The sequence below is a fragment of the Physella acuta genome, unplaced genomic scaffold, assembly GCF_028476545.2.
Source record: "Physella acuta isolate Inbredline_101_S28 unplaced genomic scaffold, ASM2847654v3 ptg001372l, whole genome shotgun sequence".
Lineage (NCBI taxonomy): Eukaryota > Metazoa > Mollusca > Gastropoda > Physidae > Physella > Physella acuta.
Window position 1 is genome coordinate 380,448 of NW_026732887.1, and position 27,253 is coordinate 407,700.

The following is a 27,253-nucleotide window of genomic DNA, read 5'->3' on the forward strand; positions in this document are numbered from 1 at the left end:
CACGTTCTGTATGTAGTTTTCTTTTGAGATATTCCCAGTAACCGATCTTCTTCTTCTTAATTCTAGTGTTGGAAGAGATTTCCTCCAACACAATTAAGTATTATGTGTCAACTTGTCTCGCGCCATAAAGGCTGTTGTCTCCGATTTCAGCCTGTTTATATTTTTGGATTTGCTTTCATAGCTTTTGTCCAACCAAGAACAAACTACAAGGCAGCAGTTGTTTGATTTTGGAGTTGTCTTCTAGAAACAGTTACTGTCCCAAGCTATCTAGCCTCAACTGCCCGCGGCCGGAAGAGATAATTATTCTGTTTCCAGTTTTAGATAGCGACACCAACTTTCAAATACATGCATTCTATCGTAAAAGCGGGGATCTCTAATAAATTTAGCGTTTCCTTATTTCTCAAAAACTTCAGAATGTAATTATTTTACATATATCGTGTAAAGCAGTTATTTTAAGTACTTATCTACCATTTCTATGGAAGAGTGCCACAAAAATTACCATCACAGCTTTGACCGTTATGAACGTACAATACAAGAAACTTTAGGGGAGATCACTATAGTTTTATTAAAAATAACGTACTTCTCGAATATCATCTCCTGATTTTTTTTTCTAAAATTATCCCCCTTAAAAGTAATTTTAGACTCAATAAATAGTGCAACATTGAAGAAACATGACTGGGTAATTGATAAAACTAAAGTGGTAGTACTTATATGACGTAGGATTTAACCTACTGAATAAAATAGAAGTCAAATAAATCTATGACGGAAATTTTATTGGACCGAATAAAATAGTAGGAAATCTATGACGGAGTTTTTATCAGACTGACACAAAAAATAGCAGTAAATCTGAAGGGAAAAAATTAACACACAATAACATTTTGAAACTTTATTTAAATAAACATCATTGAACAAAGCTTAAGGGGGTCGAAGTCCCTGGATCGATCAATCAATAAAATGATATTGAGAAAACACAATTAAAATAACACAATTGAAACTACACTTTATAGTTAACTTATGATTTTAAAATAGTATACCATGTTATTGAGATCTTTAGATGTTAATGATATGGATGATAATAAAAGAGTTTATGTCGAAGTGCAGAGTGACTCGAGAGAGAGCCATATAAAAAAATTGTACATATAAGTAATACATAAAACAAACTCACATATAACATACGGAATATTCAATATTTAACAAATTTTCATAACAAATAATTTTTTTTTTTTAACAGTCACGTACCACAAAATATAATTGTTTTCACAAATTCCCACAACCATAATAATGTTATAAAATCTGCACATATTTTTAAGACATTTTTAAGACTCCCTGCCCCACCGTATAAGATAAATAATGGAATCATGGCATAAAAGACAAGAACAAACAAGTTGGTTACATTCACATAATCATATGGTGTGGTGTATTGCAGAGGCGTAGCAACCCTTCCCGGCGACCGGGGACAAACTTTTGATTTGCACCTTCTCAAACTTTTTCGATTTGCATCCCCCCCCCTCAAGCTTTCAATTTATTTTTCCAACCCATTTTGGCGCCCCTTAAGGTCGGCGCCCGGGGACATATGTCCCCCCCCCCGCCTCGCTACGCCTCTGGTGTATTGAATGGATGTATTTAGTAAGCCATACGTCCCTTCATTCTTCCATAATTATAAAAAGCTGTAGTTTTAAAAAAAAACGTAGATCAAGACAGTGTATTCAACTGCTTTATTTCGTCCCAAACTACCCCATAGCACAATGATCAGCCATAGCCTACCCCCATCTACTTATATTAGCATGTTTACGATCCTTGACTAACTACTTTATAACACAATGATCAGCCATAACCTACCCCCATCTACTTATATTAATATGCTTACGAGCCTTGACTAACTACTTTATAACACTATGATCAGCCTAGCCTACCCAATCTACTTATATTAGCATGCTTACGATCCTTGACTAACTACTATATAACAGCATGATCAGCCATAGCCTACCCCCATTGTGTTTGTTTATAGAAAATTTATACTTTTACCGGGGTTCGACCCCCCACCCCCCATTACCCCCCCCCCCCTCCCCCAAGGAAAAGTCTGAAAGAAACACTACTGGCAACGACAGTATCAGTCATATGTTTTTAATTCTAGGCAGAAAAATAAATATTGCATTAACTGAAAGTTAAGGGAAATGCATTTTTTTACATGTGTAAAAATATATCTTTAAGTAACTCAAAGGGAAGTAATATTTTTCTTTTGTGAAAAAATAAATATTTAATACATTGAAAGTTAAGGGGAGCGCATTTTTCTTTCCTGTGTAAAACATTTATTCTGGGAATGTAAGTTATAATTAGTTTTATGCCTCATAACAAAACGAAGCAGTAAGTAATAACAGGAATATTTATGACGTGCATGACGAAAATACATACACAAGTATCAAATTGTATATCAGTTTAATATATATTATTTTGTAATTTCTTTGTATCAATTTTTGACTCTTCTTTTGTCTACGTTGTAGTTTTAAAATGTTGTGTAATATTCGTCATTACTGAAGCCAAAGTAATACCATGCTTAAAAAGATGGCGTCATTTTGATATTCAGATATCGGAAGCGCTAAAATAGCAATGGTTGATGACCCTTAAAATAATATAATGTTAAGTTGCACAATAAATAATCAGGATTTCTTTTTTTAAAACAAAACTAATGCGTGATGCCCTTATAGTTTTCTCAAAGTGTAAATGTATTGTTAAAAAAATATCAAATATAATTATAGCCTAGTTAACTAGGATCGCTTTTCAGTTACAATGACATAATTGCTTAAGCTAATTAGTTATCTGTAATTATGCTGACGTCACTTGTTACGGTGATACCATTAGTTATGCTTATATTACTAGTTACACCGAGTAAAAACAAAAATGTCTATAACTCTATAGTGTTTCGTTATCAGGGATTTAACTGAAGGGCTATAATCATTTCATTGTGTCTTACAAAATCAAATGCCCGCGGCTTTAAACATCAAACTATAATACACTGTAATAGTTAAATCATGCTTAGAAAACAATTTATATTTGAACTCAAAATTTGAACCTTGAAACTATCAACAACAACAAAATAAACCGTCTAATATTCATCAAACTAGTAAAGAGAAATAACAATATTTAATTTTAAAGCTTATAGGTCGCTCAACTGTCATATTTTAATCATCAATTTAAGCATCAATGCTAAGGCACATAATGTAAACAAACAGTGAGGATGGATCTCCGCATAGTCAACCATATAACATTTCTTTCATGGGGAACGTGTATTTACAAACATTGGTCGTTAATGAGTGACTAGACTTTGGATGGCACTCTGGAGTGTGTGATATGATAACTGGGGGGTCTTTTAATGAAAACATCGACAGGACAGTAAAGAGATTTTTGTTTTGTTTACGGTATTACTGTGAGGGTGCAGGTTAGAATTAAGATTAGGGGTGGTTTAAAAAAAAGAGAGATTAGGAACGGGGGGAAAAAAATCAGGTTTTACGGTTCGGGTATATGCTAGGATTAGGATTAGGAGTAGTTTAAAAAAAATAAGAAAGACTAGTAAAAACTTGCTTAGTGAATAGCTGTGAATTTTGGTTAGACACAAAAAACAAGTCTGGGAATAAATTTAGGCTTAAGTTAAAATTCATGGTGTAGATTAGGGTCAAAGCTAAGGTCAAGGTCTAGTTGGATCAGCGATGGGATAATGGCTGAATGTGGAGTGGAGGGTACTCTGATAGTAGCATCTGCCCCGAAGATGCTTCACCAAGATCCCAGCTAGAGAAGGTTGTTGAGCATGTTGGCGAAGAAGGTCAAGTTGACGCCCATGGCCACGAGATAATACGAGGACAGGGGCGAGGGCGCCTTGTTGAACTCCTGGAACAGCGAGATCTCTCGGCTGTACCGGGTGCCGAACGCTGAGCTGAAAACGTGGAGAGATAACGTTAACAAGAGTAAATGTAGTCTAATCGTAACGTTAATATAAGTAAATGTAGTCTAATCGTAACGTTAACATAAGTAAATGTAGTCTAATCGTAACGTTAACATAAGTAAATGTAGTCTAATCGTAACGTTAACAAGAGTAAATGTAGTCTAATCGTAACGTTAACATAAGTAAATGTAGTCTAATCGTAACGTTAACAAGAGTAAATGTAGTCTAATCGTAACGTTAACATAAGTAAATGTAGTCTAATCGTAACGTTAACATAAGTAAATGTAGTCTAATCGTAACGTTAACAAGAGTAAATGTAGTCTAATCGTAACGTTAACATAAGTAAATGTAGTCTAATCGTAACGTTAACATAAGTAAATGTAGTCTAATCGTAACGTTAACATAAGTAAATGTAGTCTAATCGTAACGTTAACATGAGTAAATGTAGTCAAATCGTAACGAAACATAAGTAAATGTAGTCTAATCGTAACGTTAACATAAGTAAATGTAGTCTAATCGTAACGTTAACATAAGTAAATGTAGTCTAATCGTAACGTTAACAAGAGTAAATGTAGTCTAATCGTAACGTTAACATAAGTAAATGTAGTCTAATCGTAACGTTAACATAAGTAAATGTAGTCTAATCGTAACGTTAACATGAGTAAATGTAGTCAAATCGTAACGAAACATAAGTAAATGTAGTCTAATCGTAACGTTAACATAAGTAAATGTAGTCTAATCGTAACGTTAACATAAGTAAATGTAGTCTAATCGTAACGTTAACAAGAGTAAATGTAGTCTAATCGTAACGTTAACATAAGTAAATGTAGTCTAATCGTAACGTTAACATTAGTAAATGTAGTCTAATCGTAACGTTAACATAAGTAAATGTAGTCTAATCGTAACGTTAACATGAGTAAATGTAGTCAAATCGTAACGAAACATAAGTAAATGTAGTCTAATCGTAACGTTAACATAAGTAAATGTAGTCTAATCGTAACGTTAACATAAGTAAATGTAGTCTAAGCAAAATAACAAGTACAACAGCGGGCGATAAAATAACAGAGTATGAAACAGGTTGGGGCATATAGACATTCAGAATTGAACTATGTCATAGAAATTTGATTAAAAAAAATCAAACTGTGTTAGATAATGTTTCATATAAATAACATGACTGTAAGCAGCATGTCATAAAAACATAGTGAAACAGATTCTGATAGGTGGGAGAGATAATCAAAGCTAATTACTAAAGTCCCGAGTTCGGACCCCCCCCCCCCATCTGATGGAAGAGGGCGCTCGTTAGATGGTGAGAGTAACCCATCTAGGAGAGACAACTCAAAAATGAAACAACTTCTACATTGTTTATCTTTCTTGGTTGCACACAGTCTATGGTAGTAAATCCACACAAAAAAACCAGGCTGATGTTGGAACAAATGGGCCATATGGCGTATACTATGTTGACACGTAACACTTAAATGAATATGAGGAAATAACACCCCAATATTAAGAACAAAGAGGAAGAAGAGAGTATTCTATAGAACCAACACGAAACAGCATAAGGCACAGATCATAAAAAAGTGTGTGACGTACAGACAATGTGAAACAGCCAGTGACGTACAGACAATGTGAAACAGCGAGTGATCTAACACCACCTACCTGGTCCTCAAAAGGTAATCTTTGCTGCTGTCTATGGGGGTGATACCAGACTGGGCCCACTTCCAGGTGGCGCCGCCATCGTCTGATATTTCAATGCCCAGCCCAGGCAGGGATAAGGACGTCTTTAGGATATTGTTTTCAACGCTGTGGAAATATAATTATGACGTCTTTAGGATATTGTTTTCTACGCTGTGGAAATATAATTATGACGTCTTTAGGATATTGTTTTCTACGCTGTGGAAATATAATTATGACGTCTTTAGGATATTGTTTTCTACGCTGTGGAAATATAATTATGACGTCTTTAGGATATTGTTTTCTACGCTGTGGAAATATAATTATGACGTCTTTAGGATATTGTTTTCTACGCTGTGGAAATATAATTATGACGTCTTTAGGATATTGTTTTCTACGCTGTGGAAATATAATTATGACGTCTTTAGGATATTGTTTTCTACGCTGTGGAAATATAATTATGACGTCTTTAGGATATTGTTTTCTACGCTGTGGAAATATAATTTTGACGTCTTTAGGATATTGTTTTCTACGCTGTGGAAATATAATTATGACGTCTTTAGGATATTGTTTTCTACGCTGTGGAAATATAATTATGACGTCTTTAGGATATTGTTTTCTACGCTGTGGATGTGGTACAAGAATATCTTAAGGATACTGTTTTCTACGCTGTGGAAATATAATTATGACGTCTTTAGGCTGTGGATGTGGTACAAGAATATCTTAAGGAAGTTGTTTTTTACGTTGTGGATGAGTTACAAGAATATCTTAAGAATATATTTCAATAATTACTTACAGATATTGTTATCTACACTGGATTTTTTGCAAATATATCTTACATATATTGTTTTCTACACATGAAAAATTATAATATCTTACAGATATTGTTATCTACACTGGATATATTACAAAAATATCTTACAGATATCATTTTATACACTGGATATGTTACAAGAATATCATTAGGATAATGTTTTCTAACACCGAGGGTATATTATAAAAAAAAAACACGCTCCCACCTTGGAGTAATTTATGGAAGACTCCCCGATCCCTCAACACATAATAACAAATCACGCCCACACCAATCCTTACGTGGTGTCACTTATGGCAGACCCCCTCCCCTATCTCTAATCCCTCAATACATAAACTATAAAGCCTACTCTACTCTTACGTGGCGTCATTTATGGAAGACCCCCCACCCACCTCCAATCCCTCAGCACATAACAAACCACGCCCACATCAGTCCTTACGTGGCGACTGGTTATATTTTTTGAACACTCCGCCCATCAATCAACACATAAGAAACCACAACCACATCAATCCTTACGTGGCACCGGGCAGTGGAATCCGGTACTTGAACCCAATCCTGTCCAGTCTCGCCAGCTCCTTGTAGCCCACCGTGTTAGCGAAGTTGGTCCAGTCCTCGTTCATCGCCTTCATCCTCTTCTCCTTCTCTGGCTCGGATTCCCAGGGTGCTGTACGAATACAACAACAGAAAATAGATCCTGTCATGTAGACAATGTAGATCTACGATAAACAGGGAGCTGTAGGAATACAACAACAGTAAATAGATCCTGTCATGTAGACAATGTAGATCTACGATAAACAGGGAGCTGTACGAATACAACAACAGAAAATAGGTCCTGTCATGTAGACAATGTAGATCTACGATAAACAGGGAGCTGTAGGAATACAACAACAGTAAATAGATCCTGTCATGTAGACAATGTAGATCTACGATAAACAGGGAGCTGTACGAATACAACAACAGAAAATAGATCCTGTCATGTAGGCAGTGTAGATCTACGATCAATGTTGAAATGGGAGTGTGGCTTTCATGCATTTTCCCCATTCAAGCGAACGTCCAGTTGGACTTTCATCCATCTCGGACACCCGTTACAGTGGAGAGATTGATCAAGGCAGCGTATTTGTTATATGCAGTGGCGTCGCCAGGTCGGGTGTCACCCGGTGCGGTACGCACCCCCGCTACCGCCTGGCGACGCCTCTGGTTACATGAACTAATATACGTACGGCATCCATGAGTCCACTTAGTCCTCATCAGTGCCTAACTAAATATATGGAAAGAAAATGCGGCTAGGCGTAATTCTGACCATATAATTCCTTAATATGCCGAGGTTAAAGAAACTACTGATCTCTACTTGATCTGCCTGAAAAGCGTGTAAGCCCCCTACCAGTTTCACCATTCCTACCACACATCCACACCGTGCTGCATCACATTGACTTGTGTTTACCTTCATGCCAAGCTCTCTCAGCTAGAGCCAACATCCTCGGCATCAACATGTAGTCTGTGATGGTCTGGGTCCGCAGGAGCTCACCGAACAAACACCCCTGGACACCTGAAGTCAGGATAGAAATAATAAAAGTGGGGGAGGGGAAAAGAGGGGAGGAGGTCCCGTACATTCTTCCTGTCCCAACCTTGTATTTTCTCAGGTTTAGATATATGGGGAATTGACGATTGTCTTAGTTATTCTGCCATCTCAACCCTACTAATGTATGTAACTAAATTTCCCACTTTAACAAATGGTCGCCTTCTATGTTCTCAGCCGCTGGGGGCGCTGCCCACCTAACCCTAACCTTCTATACCACCGCCCACCTAACCCTAACCTTCTATACCACCGCCCACCTAACCCTAACCTTCTATACCACCGCCCACCTAACCCTAACCTTCTATGCCCACTGCCCACCTAACCCTAACCTTCTATACCACCGCCCACCTAACCCTAACCTTCTATACCACCGCCCACCTAACCCTAACCTTCTATGCCCACTGCCCACCTAACCCTAACCTTCTATACCACCGCCCACCTAACCCTAACCTTCTATACCACCGCCCACCTAACGCTAACCTTCTATGCCCCCTGCCCACCTAACCCTAACCTTATATACCACTGCCCACCTAACCCTAACGGTACCTTCTATACCACTGCCCACCTAACCCTAACCTTCTATACCACCGCCCACCTAACCCTAACCTTCTATACCACTGCCCACCTAACCATAACCTTCTATGCCACCGCCCACCTAACCCTAACCTTCTATACCACTGCCCACCTAACCCTAACCTTCTATACCACCGCCCACCTAACCTTATATACCACTGCCCACCTAACCCTAACCTTCTATACCACCGCCCACCTAACCTTCTATACCACTGCCCACCTAACCCTAACCTTCTATACCACTGCCCACCTAACACTAACCTTCTATACCACTGCCCACCTAACCCTAATCTTCTATACCACTGCCCACCTAACCCTAACCTTCTATACCACCGCCCACCTAACCCTAACCTTCTATGCCACCGCCCACCTAACCCTAACCTCCTATACCACTGCCCACCTAACCCTAACCTTCTATACCACTGCCCACCAAACCCTAAGCTTCTATACCACTGCCCACCTAACCCTAACGGTACCTTCTATACCACTGCCCACCTAACCCTAACCTTCTATACCACCGCCCACCTAACCCTAACCTTCTATACCACTGCCCACCTAACCATAACCTTCTATGCCACCGCCCACCTAACCCTAACCTTCTATACCACTGCCCACCTAACCCTAACCTTCTATACCACCGCCCACCTAACCTTATATACCACTGCCCACCTAACCCTAACCTTCTATACCACCGCCCACCTAACCTTCTATACCACTGCCCACCTAACCCTAACCTTCTATACCACTGCCCACCTAACACTAACCTTCTATACCACTGCCCACCTAACCCTAACCTTCCTGCCATTGCCCACCTCACCTTCTATACCACTGCCCACCTAACCCTAACCTTCTATACCACTGCCCACCTAACCCTAACCTTATATACCACTGCCCACCAAACCCTAAGCTTCTATACCACTGCCCACCTAACCCTAACCTTCTATACCACTGCCCACCTAACCCTAACCTTATATACCACTGCCCACCTAACCCTAATCTTCTATACCACTGCCCACCTAACCCTAACCTTCTATGCCACCGCCCACCTAACCCTAACCTTCTATACCACTGCCCACCTAACCTTCTATACCACCGCCCACCTAACCCTAACATTCTATACCACTGCCCGTCTAACCCTAACCTTCTATACCACTGCCCACCTAACCCTAACCTTCAATGTTCTCAGGTTTCAACAGCTGTGGGCACTGTTCCTCCTTGTCCGGCCCCTCACAGATGGAGATGTTCTTGCCGCTCCTGAAGGTGTCGGCGTTCAGGTACAGGTTTTCCGGCATGGTGGTGAACACCTTCCTCATGTCCGTGTACCTGGACGCCCAGTACAGCCCGTTCTCCTTGGGGTCGGGCTCGGATGGGTGGTCTAGGTAGAAGTTGGTGGCCGGGGTCACGATGACCTGTTACACGGGGACATTTTTTTAATGGTAAATGGAGAAGTCAAGTACTTAGGTACATGGCAAAAAGGTTTATAGAAAGTCGCAATGGCCTAAGTTCATAGAAAAGGTTAGAGAATGAGTCACAATGACCTAAGTACAGTGATTTAAAATCTGTCGATAATTCATGAAGGCCTAGGTACACAGATTTAAAGTTTGATATAATTCACGATGGCCTATGTACACTTAATAAAAGTTTTAATAATAAGCCACGATCCTAGGTACACAGAATAAAAAAAAACTTTAACAAAAAGTCTGAATGACCTAGGTACGCTGATTAAAAGATCGAAAAATTAAGTGAAAAGAGGTTGGAAGCAGGCATTGTTAATGTAAAAAGAATGTAAACATCATCATCATTCCTTTGTGGCCCCTGAGGAGCACAAGGTTGCAAATACACATTTCCAGCGGACTCGGTTTTGGGCTGCTCCCTTAATCTGTGCCCATGTGAGCTCAGCTGTCTTTGCCTCTTCCATGTAAACATAGAGTACCATTAGAATATCGAAAGTAGACATAGGTACGTATTATAGTCCCAGTAAGGACCGGACATTCTATAGCCATACTGAATCACGGAATAAAAAGCTAAATGCGTTTTAGTTTCACGTAAAAAAAACAACTTTTTTTTTTAAAGTTCTTGAATGAACGTCATTTGAAGAACTATAGAATTCCAAATGTGGGATTGAAAACAATATTTGGCTGCAACGGTACACATGCGGATTACTTGGCGACAGAAATTATATCATCAGCTACCATAACTATAATCTTTGTGCGAAGGATTTCGTGTTCTATATTTCTAGCAAATTATTTAGAATAAACTGTTTTGTATCAGTAACATATAAATAAGAGGTTGTAAACTTAATTATATAATTCAGTGGTTGTTTTAATTTTTTGTAATTTATCGTCTGTATTTTCTTTACTTTGTTCTGATTCCTCTCTCTATTTATATAAATTTCTGGTTCTTCTGTAAAACCTGACTGAGTTACTAATCATATAATTTTTTAATCTCTCTAAGACTATAAGTTAAAAAAAGACATATACATTACTAAACCTACCCAACACCCAGAAACACCTCAAGCCGCTACAATACCAAACATTTCCAAAACCAACACACCTTTTGCCCATTACTTAAGTATTGGGAGACATTACAGAATATACACAAACAAGACCAACAAACCTTGTATCCGCTGTTAGCAAATTCGTATGCTCGCTTCATTGTGCCCCACTCCCATACATTATTCCAAGCGTAAATGTAGATGTTCCTGCAAAAAATAAATGGTGCACGGATGAGTAATTAAAAAAAAAACAACTAGATCTATCCCTAATCTTATGTATTTTCTGCTTCATTGATTTTAATGACTGAAAGTTAATAATTTTGAGCCGGAAAAGGCAGTTAGTAGGCATGGGCAGTCAGCTTCCAAATTCGTCAAACTCGAGGTTAGTAGCGAGGGGAGGGGGGGGGGGGGGGGGGAGGGGACGGTGACAATGTTCAACCAAGGAAGAGAAGAAGGGTAGAATTAAGATATTGGAAATAATACGTTTTGCTTTTGAAAAAAAAAAGGGGGGGGGGGATTCAAACAGTTGTTTTGCATTTACTTTTGTTGTCTTTTGTGTTCACCAGCTCATTAAACATTGACCAATGTGTCTGAAATACTTCCATTTGAGGAAGGTTATGTATGCGGAATAAAGAAGTTATTTTAGGGAAGGGTCTGCCATTTGAATCTATGTATGACAATCAGTGCCGGCGCCAGGGTTTTTAGCGCCCTAGTCAAAACTTATTAAAACGCCCCCTTTCACACAAATTAATTGCTAAAACCGATGTATAAGAAAACAATTAATTAAAAGTGACATATTAATTTATTATCAATTGCATACACGTTATAAGTACACACCAAAATCAAATTCAATTCCAGTTTGCAAGCGTAATCACATTCTATTGAAATTGTTGCTAAGTCCACTAGTCTAGTTTGTACTATACGACATAGCCCCACACCTTAGAAAATTTGAAGTGCTTACCCCCCCCCCCCCCCCCCCCACCTCCCTCCTGGGAGAAAAAAGTCTGGAAAAAAAATACTAAAAAAAAAACACAGTTCTTGGAGTGTTGGGCTCTCTGTAGACCTCCCAAGGTGAGTTCCAGAACGGAACTTACCTGTCTATAGTTATCATTGTAAAATGCCTATATTGTGTGATTATGTAACGGTTTTTGTTTTTGGAAAATAAAAGGTTATAAATGTTATAGATTCCAGCCTACAATTGTTATATATGAATATTTTAGGAGAAGGTGAAAAATGTGAAAAAGGTACTTCATTAGATAATTAATTTGCGACTAAGACGATTTTAGACGCATTTGTTGCACTATTTTATAATGTATGTCTACTAACATTAAGTATTGCAACCTACAACTGCTACTGATGTATTTGTTTTACAACTTGATAATGCTTAAAAAAACCTACCAAACTATTACGTTAAGAACTTCTGCTCTATATAATTTTTACAATAGCAAATAATAACTTGTAATAAGTTGTATTTATAAGTAAGCGGTCAACCAAAGGTGCAGATATTTGAAATGGATGTAAAATTAAGCAACGAATTATCTCCCATAAGGAAATCCAAATACCAACATTTTATTCAAGGGAAATAACGTTCACAAGAATAGCTAAATTAACCAAGTGTAACTAAGACATGCTTGAAAAACACAATAAAACATGCTAAATTTCTTAGATAATAATTATAAACTATCTCTTATATTACCTATGTAACTTTGTCATAAGAACATATTTTACTCTATAAATACTTAACTGTATGTTTTGTTTGAAAGTCTAAATACGGTAGCTTTATTATAAAATACTTAGAGTCAACTTTGATGACCCTTATTTATCTATAATTTCGCTGTCTGTCTATCTATCTATCTATCTATCTATCTATCTATCTATCTATCTGTCTGACAAGAACGCTCTAGAGAAAACACAAGCAAAATAAAAACATGCACAGTAATTCGAAAAACGAACTATGACGTCGACACATTTAGCGCACAGAGTCAACTTTGATGACCCTTATTTATCTATAGTTTCGCTGTCTGTCTATCTATCTATCTATCTATCTATCTATCTATCTATCTATCTATCTATCTATCTATCTGTCTGACAAGAACGCTCTAGAGAAAACACAAGCAAAATAAAAACATGCACAGTAATTCGAAAAACGAACTATGACGTCGACACATTTAGCGCACAGAGTAGAAAATAATCTCAAGCCGGATAGTGCACACATTGATATGACGTCATTGATTATCGAGTATAAACATTCAATACAAAGGCAATTTGGTCTAATCTAAGTGGTTTGCGTGAAGAGTTTCTTTCATACAATTCTTCGGGTAGGGGCGAAGCCCCACCCCCGCGTAAGAACGTCTGAGCCCCCCCCCCCCCCTCCCCAACTCAAAAGAAATTTCCTCATCGATACTCTATAATAAAATTACCGCCTTATTAATGTGTCTAATCTAAAAAGTGGTTTTCTTGCAATGGGACGGTAGACATGTTTTTTTTTTGGGGGGGGGGGGGGGGGGTGGTGGTGTGTGTGTGGGGGGGGGGGGGGGTGGTGTGTGTGGGGGGGGGGTTGGTTTCAGTGTTTCTTTCAGACTTTTTCCTCCCCGGAGAGGGGTGGGGGGTACTTGAAATTTTCGGGGGCGGGGGTAGAATTTTCTGGGAGGGGGCGGACACTGGAAAAAGTATATAATTATATTTCGTTGAATGGGACGGTAGACATGTTTTTTTTGGGGGTGGGGGGGGGGTGGTGGAGGGGTGGGGGGTGGTGTGTGGGGGGGGGGGGGTCGGGGGGTGGTGTGTGGGGGGGTGGGTTGGTTTCAGTGTTTCTTTCAGACTTTTTCCTCCCCGGAGAGGGGTGGGGGTACTTGAAATTTTCGGGGGCGGGGGTAGAATTTTCTGGGAGGGGGCGGACACTGGAAAAAGTATATAATTATATTTCGTTGAATGGGACGGTAGACATGTTTTTTTTTTGGGGGGGTGGGGGGTGGGGGGCGGTGTGTGGAGGGGGTGGTGTGTGGGGGTGAGGGGTGGGGGTGGGGGTGGTGGGGGTGGGGGTGGGGTGGTGTGTGGGGTGGGGGGTGGGGTGGGGGTGGTGTGTGGGGGTGGTGGGTTGGTTTTAGTTTAGAGAAAAGAGACAGCACTATCAGCCTAGCGCCCGTTGTACCCTTCCTCAACGGGCCATTTTTCTCGTTTATCTATAATAATAGTTTCGCTGTCTGTGTATGTATCTATCTATCTATAATAATAGTTTCGCTGTCTGTCAAGAACGCTCTGTCTGACAAGAACGCTCTAGAGAAAACACAAGCAAAATAAAAACATGCACAGTAATTCGAAAAACGAAATATGACGTCGACACATTTAGCGTAGAGTAGAACATAATCTCAAACCAGAGAGTGCACACAGTCATATGACGTCATTGATTATCGCGTAAACATTGAAAAAAAGGAAATGTTGTCTAATCTAAATGGTTTGCGTGAAGAGTTTCTTGCATACAATTCTTCGGGTAGGGGCGAAGCCCCACCCCCCGCGTAAGAACGTCTGAGCCCCCCCCCTCCCCAACTCAAAAGAAATTTCCTCATCGATACTCTATAATAAAATTACAGCCTAATTAATGTGTCTAATCTAAAAAGTGGTTTTCTTGCAATGGGAAGGTAGACATGTTTTTTTTTTGGGGGGGTTGGGGGGGGGGGGAGGGGTGGAGGGGTGGGGGGGGGGTGGTGTGTAGGGGTGGGGGGTGGTGTGTGGGGGGGGTGGGTTGGTTTCAGTGTTTCTTTCAGACTTTTTCCTCCCCGGAGAGGGGTGGGGGGTACTTGAAATTTTCGGGGGCGGGGGGTAGAATATTCTGGGAGGGGGCGGACACTGGAAAAAGTATATAATTATATTTCGTTGAATGGGACGGTAGACATGTTTTTTTTGGGGGGGTGGGGGGTGGGGGGGGCGGTGTGTGGAGGGGGTGGTGTGTGGGGGTGAGGGGTTGGGGTGGGGGTGGTGTGTGGTGGGGGGTGGGGGTGGTGTGTGGGGGTGGGGGGTGGGGTGGAGGTGGTGTGTGGGGGGTGGGTTGGTTTTAGTAGACAGCACTATCAGCCTAGCGCCCGTTGTACCCTTCCTCAACGGGCCATTTATCTAGTCTGACAAGAACGCTCTGTCTGACAAGAACGCTCTAGAGAAAACATAAGAAAAAATTCTATCTGACAAGAACGCTCTAGAGAAAACACAAGGAATTTAAAAACATGCACAGTATTTCGAAAAACGAAGTATGACGTCGACACATTTAGCACAGAGTAGAAAATAATCTCAAACCCAGAGAGTGCTCACAGTTATATGACGTCATTGATTTTCGCGTTAACATTGAATAAAAAGGAAATGTTGTCTAATCTTAATGGTTTGCGTGAAGAGTTTCTTGCATACAATTCTTCGGGTAGGGGCGAAGCCCCACCCCCCGCGTAAGAACGTCTGAGCCCCCCCCCCCCCTCGGGGAGGGGGCGGACACTGGAAAAAGTATATAATTATATTTCGTTGAATGGGACGGTAGACATGTTTTTTTTTTGGGGGGGGGGGTGGGGGGGGGGTGGTGTGTGTGGGGGGGTGGGGGGGTGGTGTGTGTGGGGGGTGGGGGGGGGGGTGGTGTGTGTGGGGGGTGGGGTGGTTTTAGTTTAGACTTTTTCCTCCCCAGAGAGGGGTGGGTGTACTTGAAATTTTCGGGGGCGGGGGTAGAATTTTCGGGGAAGGGGCGGACACTGGAAAAAGTATATAATTATATTTCGTTGAATGGGACGGTAGGCATGTTTTTTTTTGGGGGGGTGGGGGGGGGGTGGAGGGGTGGGGGGGTTGTGTGTGTGGGGGGGGCGGTGTGTGGAGGGGGTGGTGGGGGTGGGGGGTGGGGGTGGGGGGTGGGGGTGGGGTGGGGTGGGGGTGGTGTGTGTGGGGGGGGGGGTGGGTTGGTTTTAGTTTAGAGAAAAGAGACAGCACTATCAAGCTAGCGCCCGGTGTATCCTTCCTCAACGGGCCATTTTTCTCGTCTGTATATAATTTTATATTTCTTGTTAAAAATTTTGAATCCCCTAAATAAAGGGACGCATTTAAAAACAAAATCAAATATTGGTGACTGTTTAAGACGTTGCTATAATTATTGATTAAATATTAAAAAAAATGATAATTTGAAAAAACAAAGTTGACGGTTAGTTATAAATTCCAGCCTATATAATATTAAATATTAATACTTTAAGAGTGGTAAAAAACTAAAGATTTTTCAGCTAGAGAACGCCTACCTTTCTTTGTAGTGTGTTCCGTACTGAATTGAAATCATCTAACTTACGATAAACTCGACTATTCGGTATACTCTACATTCGCAACATATATCAAACTTCGATACCTAAACATAACTAGACTCGATGTTACAGAACTACGGCAACAACTCACTAAACTTCACCAAGCTCGACAAACGGTACTCCCAATCAACAACGATTTAACTGGACCTAGTACTACACGTTAACAGTCAACACAATTCGATACCTTAATACCACAAGACTCGATACTCCTGAACTCCAGAACTACGATACCTCATCACCTACATTCTCATTTCTCTACTACCAATCAGTAGCGCAGCTAGGATTTTTGGGCCTCTATGCAAAATTATCAATGGGCCCCTTTGTCAGCCGTTAGGCTACAACTGAGTTAAACACGGGCAGTGGAGAAATCGATTGCTACTTACAATGGAATTAACTTTAAATAATGCAAATGTTTGTATTTTATACGTCCTGATTGTGCCTCTACCGTTAAAATATATTGTGTCATTATGCAAAGGTGCGGTCCACATCGGGTAACACCATTTAGGCTTGACACAATGACGGAAAACTGTAAAATATACAGTCAGAACTATGTTTTTATCATTTAAAATACTAAAATATTAGGAAGAGAGGGGTGACACCCCCACCGAAAAGGCAAAATTGTTGGACAGTAGTAAAAGAAATATATTTTCTATATAAATTTCTATTTCGTTCGGAGGGGGGGGGGGGGGGGGGGAGATGCCTGGAAGAAACACTGCCACTAACAAAACACTATTTTTTTTTAAATTTTTATCATTATTTATTTAGATTTGTTTTTTTTATGCTTTTAAGTTTGGAAAATTATTAATGAGTTTCTAGAGTTCTAATTTAGCATCCCAAGTTACCGACCCAAAAGGCATATTTACAATTTGTTTTATAACATCATCATAATATACAAATAATCAGATTTAAAAATCCCAACATAGACATCAAACTCTCCATTATCACCATGGAATGCTAAATAATTTTTTATACGGAACTAGCGTACTCTTCCGCATTGCTGCGACCTAGTCGTACATATAAGGGAGACAGAAAGGGAGATGCATGTCTCTGGGTGAGGGAGGGGGGGGGCGGGGGTGTAGTCTACCTAGTCTACCCTGGTTGCCTTCAGTGTTTCTTCCAGACTTTTCCTACCTTTCTCCGGGGGGGGGGGGGCACTTGAAATTTTCGGGGGGGGGGGGCGGTAGACTTTCTTCGGGGGGGGGGGGGGCGGACACTGGTAAAAGTATATATTTTCTATATAAATTATATAAATTTCATTTCGTTCGGGAGGGGGGGGGGGGGGGGGGGGCGGTAGAATTTTTTGGGGGGGGGGGCAGGCGGGGTGGGGGGGGGGGGGGTCGAGATGCCTGGAAGAAAATCTGGTTGCCTTATTTTCATTGCACCGCACGCAACACGTGACTCACTTGTTGGGGAGGTTCGCCCGGTTCATCGGCTTCCCCTCGCTCATGACCCCGTCCTCCCAGGCGGCAAGGTCAAGGTTGTAGATGGACGTCATGTTGGATATCTGGGTCACCAAGTAGCTCTTCAGGTCTGACGTCACGCCGCTCTGACGCAACCGCTCACACACGGGGGATTTCTCCCACGTGCCCGCGGGCACTTCGTCTCCACCGAAATTAAAAACCTGAGGAGGGAAAAAAAATAGTTAATAAATATATAACGATTTGGGGGGATTTTCTTTTTAACATTTCTGTTTTCTTGTAATCAGTGTTTCTTCCAGACTTTTTTCTCCGGGGGGGGGGGGGGGGGCGGGGGGGGGGGGCACTTGAAATTTTTGCTGAAGGGGGGATAGACTTCCTTCGGGGGGGGGGGGGGGGGACGGGGGGGGGGACACTGTTAAAAGTATATATTTTCTATATAAATTTGATTTCGTTCGTGGGGGGTGGGGGCGATAGACTTTCTTCGGGGGTGGGGGGGGGGGGGGCGAAAGTAACTCTGCTTGTAATATCAGAATGAATACACTGAGAAAATAAAAGAAACTATAAACCTGAATTTAAAAAACTCAAATGAAAATAATATTACATCTAGGCCCTACATATTTATGAGAACAAAATTCTAAATAAAAGGAATTTAACTTAATGATAAAAAACAACGTAGGCTACTTCTTTGATTTTCGACAGCGGAATAGAAACTACTGAGCTATTCATCATGTTTTACCGTTCGCGCCCAAGACACATGAGGCAGATGAAGTAGGGTTCATCTGTCTCAATGACTCAGCTAATATTGGTACCCAACTCAGGCCCTGAACTTTGATCAAGCCCTAACTCGAAAACTAACTAACCCTATTCACCACTCTATCCTTGAAGACAAAAAATTGCTCGACTCCATGTTGTATCACCCTACCAGAGAACGTGAAGGCTAGAAAAAAAAAATAGGACTTCCGGTCACCTTGAGAGGGCTGATGTCCCGGTGCATGGCGTAGAGGGCGTTGAGTACCCGGCTGATGAAGGTGTAGGTGGACCTCAGGCAAGGGTTGATGGCGGTCGTCAGCAAACGACTGGACGGATAGGTACTCGGACTTGTCCTCAAGGTCACTCAGCAAGTAGCTGAAATAACGATTGGAAATATAGGTATTAGGTTTTGTTCCTAAGGTCACTCAGCAAATTCTGAAACAACGATTGGACATATAGATATTCGGACTTGTCCTCAAGGTCATTCAGCACATAGCTGGAATAACGATTGGATGGATATATATTTAAATTTGTCCTCAAGGTCACTCAGCTAATTTCTGAAACAACGACTGGACGGATAAATATTCATAGTATCGAGTTCGACCACCCCCCCCCCCCTCCACCTGGGGAGAAGAGGCTTGATAGCTGGGGACAGCCACTCTTCAAGGAGAGAAAACTCCAAAATCAAACAACTGCTGCCTTGTAGTTTGTTCTTGGTTGGACCAAGGTTATGGAAGCAAATCCAAAGAGAAAAGCAGGCTGAAATCGTAGTCAACGGCCTATATGGCACATAACAAGTTCACACGTAATACTTAAGTGTTAATTGTGTTTGAGGGAATCAACGAAGAAGAAGAAAAATCGCAGCAAGCTAAGCAATCACTCAAAAACAGGCTACCATATCACAATATATATTACAACATAAATGGCTTTTACATATGTTTATATATGCTTAGCTATGTAAGTAGAGGTATGTGTGTATGTATGTAGATACTATTTGTGTACAGGTAAGTGTCCAAATGTATGCATTTACATAAATTTGTCAAAGTATAAGCCCGTGTATTTAATTTCAACAAATATATGCATCCACCTACTTTAGTACATAAGTATTAAGTACATACATTTTGAACATTATTTTGTACGTAAGTGTGTACACTAAATGTGACGACAACGGTACTCACCGTGATGCCTCTGTGACGTTACGTGACACCATCTTCAAGTACCTGGCCATCATGGCCTTGATGGCCGCGTGACTGTGGCCAGGCAGGTCTATCTCTGGGATGACCTCAATGTGTCTGGCCGTGGCATACCGTAATATCTCTCTGAAACCGGTGAAAAAAATAAATCGATCCCATTAAGAGTAATTCAACAGTAGACGACTTGCTAGTGCACGCAACTCTAGTTGGTTGACATACAGTAAAACGAGGTTCAATAAGTGGTCATGTTTTAACAGTTTATTAATAATAAATATATTACGTACATGAGCTACTGTTATGAAGATTTACCTATAGCCCTATAAACTTCAGCTTTTAAAAGTCACTCTCATATACCCTGGTAAGCAACAGAGTTTTTGTCTCATCCCTCTCCCCCCCCCCCCCCCACCGCGAAACGAAATATAATTTATATAGAAAATCTTATCTTTTACCAGTACCCCCAACCCAAAAAGCTTCAAGTACCCTTCCCCACCTGAGAAAAATGTCTGAAAGAAACACTGGTATGAATAGTAACTGTAGTCTTAAAGACTTCAATTGTTCAAGTCCCTCTCTAGCTGGAACCCTAGTATACAGACTCACCTGAAGTCTTAATGTCTTCAATTGTTCAAGTCACTCTCTAACTGGAACCCTAGTATACAGACTCACCTGAAGTCTTAATGTCTTCAATTGTTCAAGTCACTCTCTAACTGGAACCCTAGTATACAGACTCACCTGAAGTCTTAATGTCTTCAATTGTTCAAGTCACTCTCTAACTGGAACCCTAGTATACAGACTCACCTGAAGTCTTAATGTCTTCAATTGTTCAAGTCACTCTCTAACTGGAACCCTAGTATACAGACTCACCTGAAGTCTTAATGTCTTCAATTGTTCAAGTCACTCTCTAACTGGAACCCTAGTATACAGACTCACCTGAAGTCTTAATGTCTTCAATTGTTCAAGTCACTCTCTAACTGGAACCCTAGTATAAAGTCCCTCTCTACCTGGAACCCTAGCACAAAGACTCACCTGTAGTCCTCTACCGTGTAGAAACCTGAGCCAGGTGGGCCAGGTATAGGACCAGAGCCTAAGAACGGCAGCAGGCATTTGGTACCCGTCGGATCATGACACCTTGTTGCTCCTATCTGAAAATCAAACCCATAGGAAGTTGTTTAAGTTAGGTGTATTTTTTGTTCAATTGGTGGCGGTAGCAAGTTTATTTTTGAGTTTAGAAGTTAAACGATAGCATGTGTATATTCTAAACTGTATAGGCAGGGTGGTGACTTATTTGTGTGTCTGTATGGTGAGTGTTAGTGTGTCTGTCTGATGAGTAGTGTTTGTGTGAATGTATGGGGTATGAGTAGTATGAATGTTGTGTTAGGTATGTGTGTAGCGGGTATATGTATCTGGGAATTGGGGTGAGTGTTTAATAGGAATATAAGGTAAGATCTAAAGCTGACATTGGTATTGACGTTTCATCTATTAGTGACTAAACAACAAAGGGGGGGGGGGGGGTCATACCTCCGTCAACTCCTCCAGTCCAGGTATGGCAAGCCTCCACCCCTCATCGTCAGTCAAGTGGAAATGTAATTTATTTAACTTGTACATGGCCATCACATTCAAGTATCTGGAAGTTCAATCAAAATGTAATTTATTCACTTTGTACATAGCTATCACATTATTTTGCAAAATTATTTAGAAAATTTATATCCTTTTGATTATAGTTTAGTTCTCGTTAACATTCGATTTTTCGCTTATAAGTATGTAAAACTTACAAAACCTCGTTAGGGGTGGGTAGGATGGAGGTTTTTGTCCAGGAGATATTTGTCGGTGGACCACAGTACAATGCATTAATATTCACATATATATATATATATATATATAATATATATATATATATATATATATATATATATATATATATATATATATATATATATATATCTATAATATAAGCGGGCTGAGCGTGTGTCAGTCCTTCCTTCCTTCCTTCTGTCATCGCTATAGCTTTTGGAACCATAAAAGTAAACATTCGCACCATGCTGTGCTTTTCAGTGCACCGCAGTGTCTTATTATAAGCATTAGAGTAGGGTTTGTTTATATAGCGGCATAGAGCTATTTTATAATTGCCACGGTTTTTACTCTTTCGCATAACGTCAAGAAAATATTAAATACACGCAAACTGCTAAAACGTATTAAAAAGATTAATGTCAAATATCAATTTCGTTTAGGTTCCCAGAAAAAGTGGATACATTTTAATAACATAATAACAGTAGGGTAGAAAAATCAAATTAATTTAAATCTTTTCTAATTTTGACAAAGGAGGTAATTTAAAAATACATTAAACTCACGCTAATAAAAAATGTGAATGCAAATATACGTTCGTCATAGAAGGAATTAGTGTTGCAATAATATAATTAGCAAAATGTGAATGCAAATTATGTGGATGTGTAAGAGGAAATTATTGTTAGAAAATTATAATTAGCATGGATTGATAAAAGGCAATCTTTTATTTATTTGATTCACTGAATGTAGGCCCTACTGTTTATTACTTATAATTTTTAATCAACTATTCAGCACTATTATAGACGCGTCATCACGTTCATTAGGTGCGCAATGGTTTTAGTTATGAAACTCTATTGTAAATTTTTAAAATTTAAAGTACTGGAAAAAATGCGTGAATGGATAAAGTGAAATATTGTAGGTAAAACACGGATATTTTAAATACTGCCTATTATTTATACTGTTTACTAATTATTATTCTATCTTTCGGTTTGAGGACAAGCTAGGGGTTTTATAGGAGAGGCGTAGCGAGGGGAGGGCATATGTCCCCGGGTGCCGACCTTAGGGGGCGCCAAATTGGGTTGGAAAAAATTTGCGAGGGGGGGGGGGGGGTGGAAATCGAAAGTTTTAGGGCGGGGGGGGGGACAGGGGTGCAAATCGAAAGTTTGAGGGGGGTGCAAATCACCGGAAAGGGCGCGATTTGGCGCTACGGGCTAGACTGTGAGCAATATGCCTTTATGATTGCATTTAAATTGTGTTTATGTTATGAGTGTTGTGTTTGTTTTTTCGTTTGTTTTTTTTTTTTTTTTGCGTTCGTTTGTGTTGTGTTTAGTTTTGTTCTGTTCCCAAGTTGGTACATTTAAAAAAGATTTACCGTGGCGGAGCACGGGATGCATGACCGGAAAGGGCGCGATTTGGCGCTACGGGCTAGACTGTGAGCAATATGCCTTTATGATTGCATTTAAATTGTGTTTATGTTATGAGTGTTGTGTTTGTTTTTTCGTTTTTTTTTTTTTTTTTTTTGCGTTCGTTTGTGTTGTGTTTAGTTTTGTTCTGTTCCCAAGTTGGTACATTTAAAAAAGATTTACCGTGGCGGAGCACGGGATGCAGCTAGTCTATAATATAAGCGGGCAAGTAGTGTGTCAGTCCTTCCTTCCTTCCGTCATCGCTATAGATTTTGGGACTATAAAAGTAAACTGCGCACCACGCTGTGCTTTTCAGTGCACCGCAGTGTCTTATTATAAGTATTAGAGTAGGGTTTGTTTATATAGCGGCATAGAGCTATTTTATAATTGCCACGGTTTTTACTCTTTCGCATAACGTCAAGAAAATATTAAATACACGCACATTGCTAAAACATATTAAAAGGATCAATGTCAAATATAGTTTACGTTAATATTCCTAGAAAAAGTGGATACATTTTAATAACATAATAACTGTAGGTTAGAAAAATCAAATGGATTTAACTCTTTTCTAATTTTGACAAAGGAGGTAATTTAAAAATACATTAAACTCACGCTAATAAAAAATGTGAATGCAAATATACGTTCGTCATAGAAGGAATAGTGTTGCAATAATATAATTAGCAAAATGTGAATGCAAATTATGTGGATGTGTAAGAGGAAATTATTGTTAGAAAATTATAATTAGCATGGATTGATAAAAGGCAATCTTTTATTTATTTTATTCACTGAATGTAGGCCCTACTGTTTATTACTTATAATTTTTAATCAACTATTCAGCACTATTATAGACGCGTCATCACGTTCATTAGGTGCGCAATGGTTTTAGTTATGAAACTCTATTGTAAATTTTTAAAATTTAAAGTACTGGAAAAAAAATGCGTGAATGGATAAAGTGAAATATTGTAGGTAAAACACGGATATTTTAAATACTGCCTATTATTTATACTGTTTACTAATTATTATTCTATCTTTCGGTTTGAGGACAAGCTAGGGGTTTTATAGGAGAGGCGTAGCGAGGGGAGGGCATATTTCCCCGGGTGCCGACCTTAGGGGGCGCCAAATTGGGTTGGAAAAAAATTGCGAGGGGGGGGGACAGGGGTGCAAATCGAAAGTTTGAGGGGGTGCAAATCACCGGAAAGGGCGCGATTTGGCGATACCGGCTAGACTGTGAGCAATATGCCTTTATGATTGCATTTAAATTGTGTTTATGTTATGAGTGTTGTGTTTGTTTTTTTTCGTTTTTTTTTTTTTTTTTTGCGTTCGTTTGTGTTGTGTTTAGTTTTGTTCTGTTCCCAAGTTGGTACATTTAAAAAAGATTTACCGTGGCGGAGCACGGGATGCAGCTAGTATATATATATATATATATATATATATATATATATATATATATATATATATATATATATATATATATATATATATATATGAGGTTCGCCTATCCAAATATAGCAGAAAAGTAGGTTGCACCGAGAGACGGACCAACCCTCCCCCCACCCATCATCACCTCCCTCTCTCCCTATTTCCTCACTGGAGAAGCCACTTAAAAGAAAAATCACGATTGTGTTGCCCATTCTTTCTCGTCTGCACTGTCAACGCAAAAAAAAAACAAAAAACAAGCCTCCCCCCCCCTCTAATTCCAACCGGCCCCTTAAATTGCAATTATTTCTCTTTAAGACAGTATTTTCTCTCTAACACATTGATCTTTTTTCCATCAGCAAAAGGACCTGACACAATGATTAATGACATACTGATAACGGCTTGCTAGTTAGTTGACGATTGTGCATAGAAAAAACATTAACCGATATCTAACAAAGGATATTCGAGCACTTGCTAAGTTGTTGTTTTTTTTGTTTGTTTTTTATATTTACAAATGTAAGTCTACACGAAAACTCGCCAGTAGCTGTTGACATTAAGCCACACTTCCTGATGCAACCGCTCTCCGTTACACATCTTGACCTTAGTTTGAGCATCAGTCCAAGAAAACGTCATATATAGACGACCCTGAACTATATCTAAAAATAACTTAACGTTGACCAAAAAAAAAAACTTCACTGTTGGTCTATGCATATATGATATGTATAACTATAAATGGGTTTATCCGGAGAAGAGAAATGCCTTCATTATTTTTTTTTTAATTTAGAAAAAGAACAAACATATTTAAAACAGATGCCGTTGTCAAATACATGGAGTCATGACGATGGTTTAAAAAGAATACCTGAAAATTTTTTCCTTGCTCTGGAAGTTTCTAGCGACGTCCAGCAGGAGTCCTCTGTACTTGTACCTCGGTCCATCAACAATGACGGTCTCAGGGATCTGGGGACATGTTTACGGGACATGTTTATGGGACATGTTTACGGGACATGTTTACGGGGCATGTTTACGGGACATGTTCCATGTTTATAGCTCAGTTCCGACACAAACGGAACAAATTCAAAAATTTACGTGAAAATAAAAAGAGTTTGAAATAAATAATCATATTCCCTTCCATTTACTTTTTGAAAAAAAAATATTTTACGTTGATTGTTTGATAAATCAAACGTAGTGGTTACTTATTTTATTAATAATAGACGGCAGGAAAGTGCATCTTATGTGTATTCACAGATGTCAGAAAAACTGAAACATTTTAAGTTCAGTCAAAAACGACATGAGAAGTATACTATTTTACGTTGGGTAAAAAAACTACAGGAAAAGTAGAATATCTTACAGTAAATGATACAGGGAAAGTATACTATATTATGGTAAAAGCTGCAGGAAAAGTATACTGTATTACTTTAAAAAACACTACGTGAAAAGTAAACAAATATTACGTTTCCATCCTTGTCCACTAGACTTAGGAGAGACTGAATGCCGTAGAATGCCCCGGCAGCTTTTGAAGCTTTGATGGTGATGATGTTGGTGACTGGGGTCACACGGAGTTCGTAAGCTGAGAGGGGTGGAATACATAGCTCATCAGTACATACATACATAGCTCATCAGTACATACATACATACATAGCTCATCAGTACATACACAGCTTATCAGTACATACACAGCTCATCAGTACATAGCTCATCAGTACATACATACATAGCTCATCAGTACATACATGCATAGCTCATCAGTACATACATACATAGCTCATCAGTACATAGCTCATCAGTACATACATACATGGCTCATCAGTACATACATACACAGCTAATCAGTACATATATAGCTCATCAGTATATACACAGCTCATCAGTACATACATACATAACTCATCAGTACATACATAGCTCATCAGTACATACATACATAGCTCATCAGTACATATATAGCTCATCAGTATATACACAGCTCATCAGTACATACATACATAACTCATCAGTACATACATCCATAGCTCATCAGTACATATATAGCTCATCAGTATATACACAGCTCATCAGTACATACATACATAACTCATCAGTACATACATAGCTCATCAGTACATACATACATAGCTCATCAGTACATATATAGCTCATCAGTATATACATACATAGCTCATCAGTACATACATACATAGCTCATCAGTACATACATAGCTCATCAGTACATACATACATAGCTCATCAGTACATATATAGCTCATCAGTATATACATACATAGCGCATCAGTACATACATACATAGCTCATCAGTACATAGCTCATCAGTACATATATAGCTCATCAGTACATACATACATAACTCATCAGTACATACATAGCTCATCAGTACATATATAGCTCATCAGTACATATATAGCTCATCAGTACATACATAGCTCATCAGTACATACATGCATAGCTCATCAGTACATACATACATAATTCATCAGTACATATATACATAGCTCATCAGTACATATATAGCTCATCAGTACATATATAGCTCATCAGTACATACATAGCTCATCAGTACATACATGCATAGCTCATCAGTACATACATACATAATTCATCAGTACATATATACATAGCTCATCAGTACATATATAGCTCATCAGTACATACATACATAGCTTATCAGTACATACATACATAGCTCATCAGTACATACATAGCTCATCAGTACATATATAGCTCATCAGTAAATACATAGATCATCAGTACATACATGCATAGCTCATCAGTACATACATAGCTCATCAGTACATACATGCATAGCTCATCAGTACATACATACATAATTCATCAGTACATATATACATAGCTCATCAGTACATACATACATAGCTCATCATTACATACTATAAAGATAGGCAGGATATATGAATACTACAGA

The 27,253-nt window shown here is 39.4% G+C and overlaps 1 protein-coding gene across 1 annotated transcript in view; it reads right to left on the reverse strand.

Annotated features, from left to right (window-relative positions):
* Window positions 1-3,496: 3,496 nt before the first annotated feature.
* The window catches only part of LOC131927088 (beta-hexosaminidase-like), a 41,888-nt gene continuing 18,131 nt past the window's right edge, over window positions 3,497-27,253 (reverse strand). Inside the window, 14 exon segments of the mRNA XM_059282747.1 lie at window positions 3,497-3,928; window positions 5,594-5,737; window positions 6,936-7,083; window positions 7,861-7,965; window positions 9,740-9,977; window positions 11,185-11,269; window positions 17,781-17,998; window positions 18,763-18,855; window positions 18,857-18,920; window positions 19,724-19,864; window positions 20,762-20,877; window positions 21,254-21,359; window positions 25,196-25,293; window positions 25,788-25,903. Coding sequence (XP_059138730.1) covers window positions 3,784-3,928; window positions 5,594-5,737; window positions 6,936-7,083; window positions 7,861-7,965; window positions 9,740-9,977; window positions 11,185-11,269; window positions 17,781-17,998; window positions 18,763-18,855; window positions 18,857-18,920; window positions 19,724-19,864; window positions 20,762-20,877; window positions 21,254-21,359; window positions 25,196-25,293; window positions 25,788-25,903 — 1,817 coding nt within the window. The 3' untranslated portion in view covers window positions 3,497-3,783.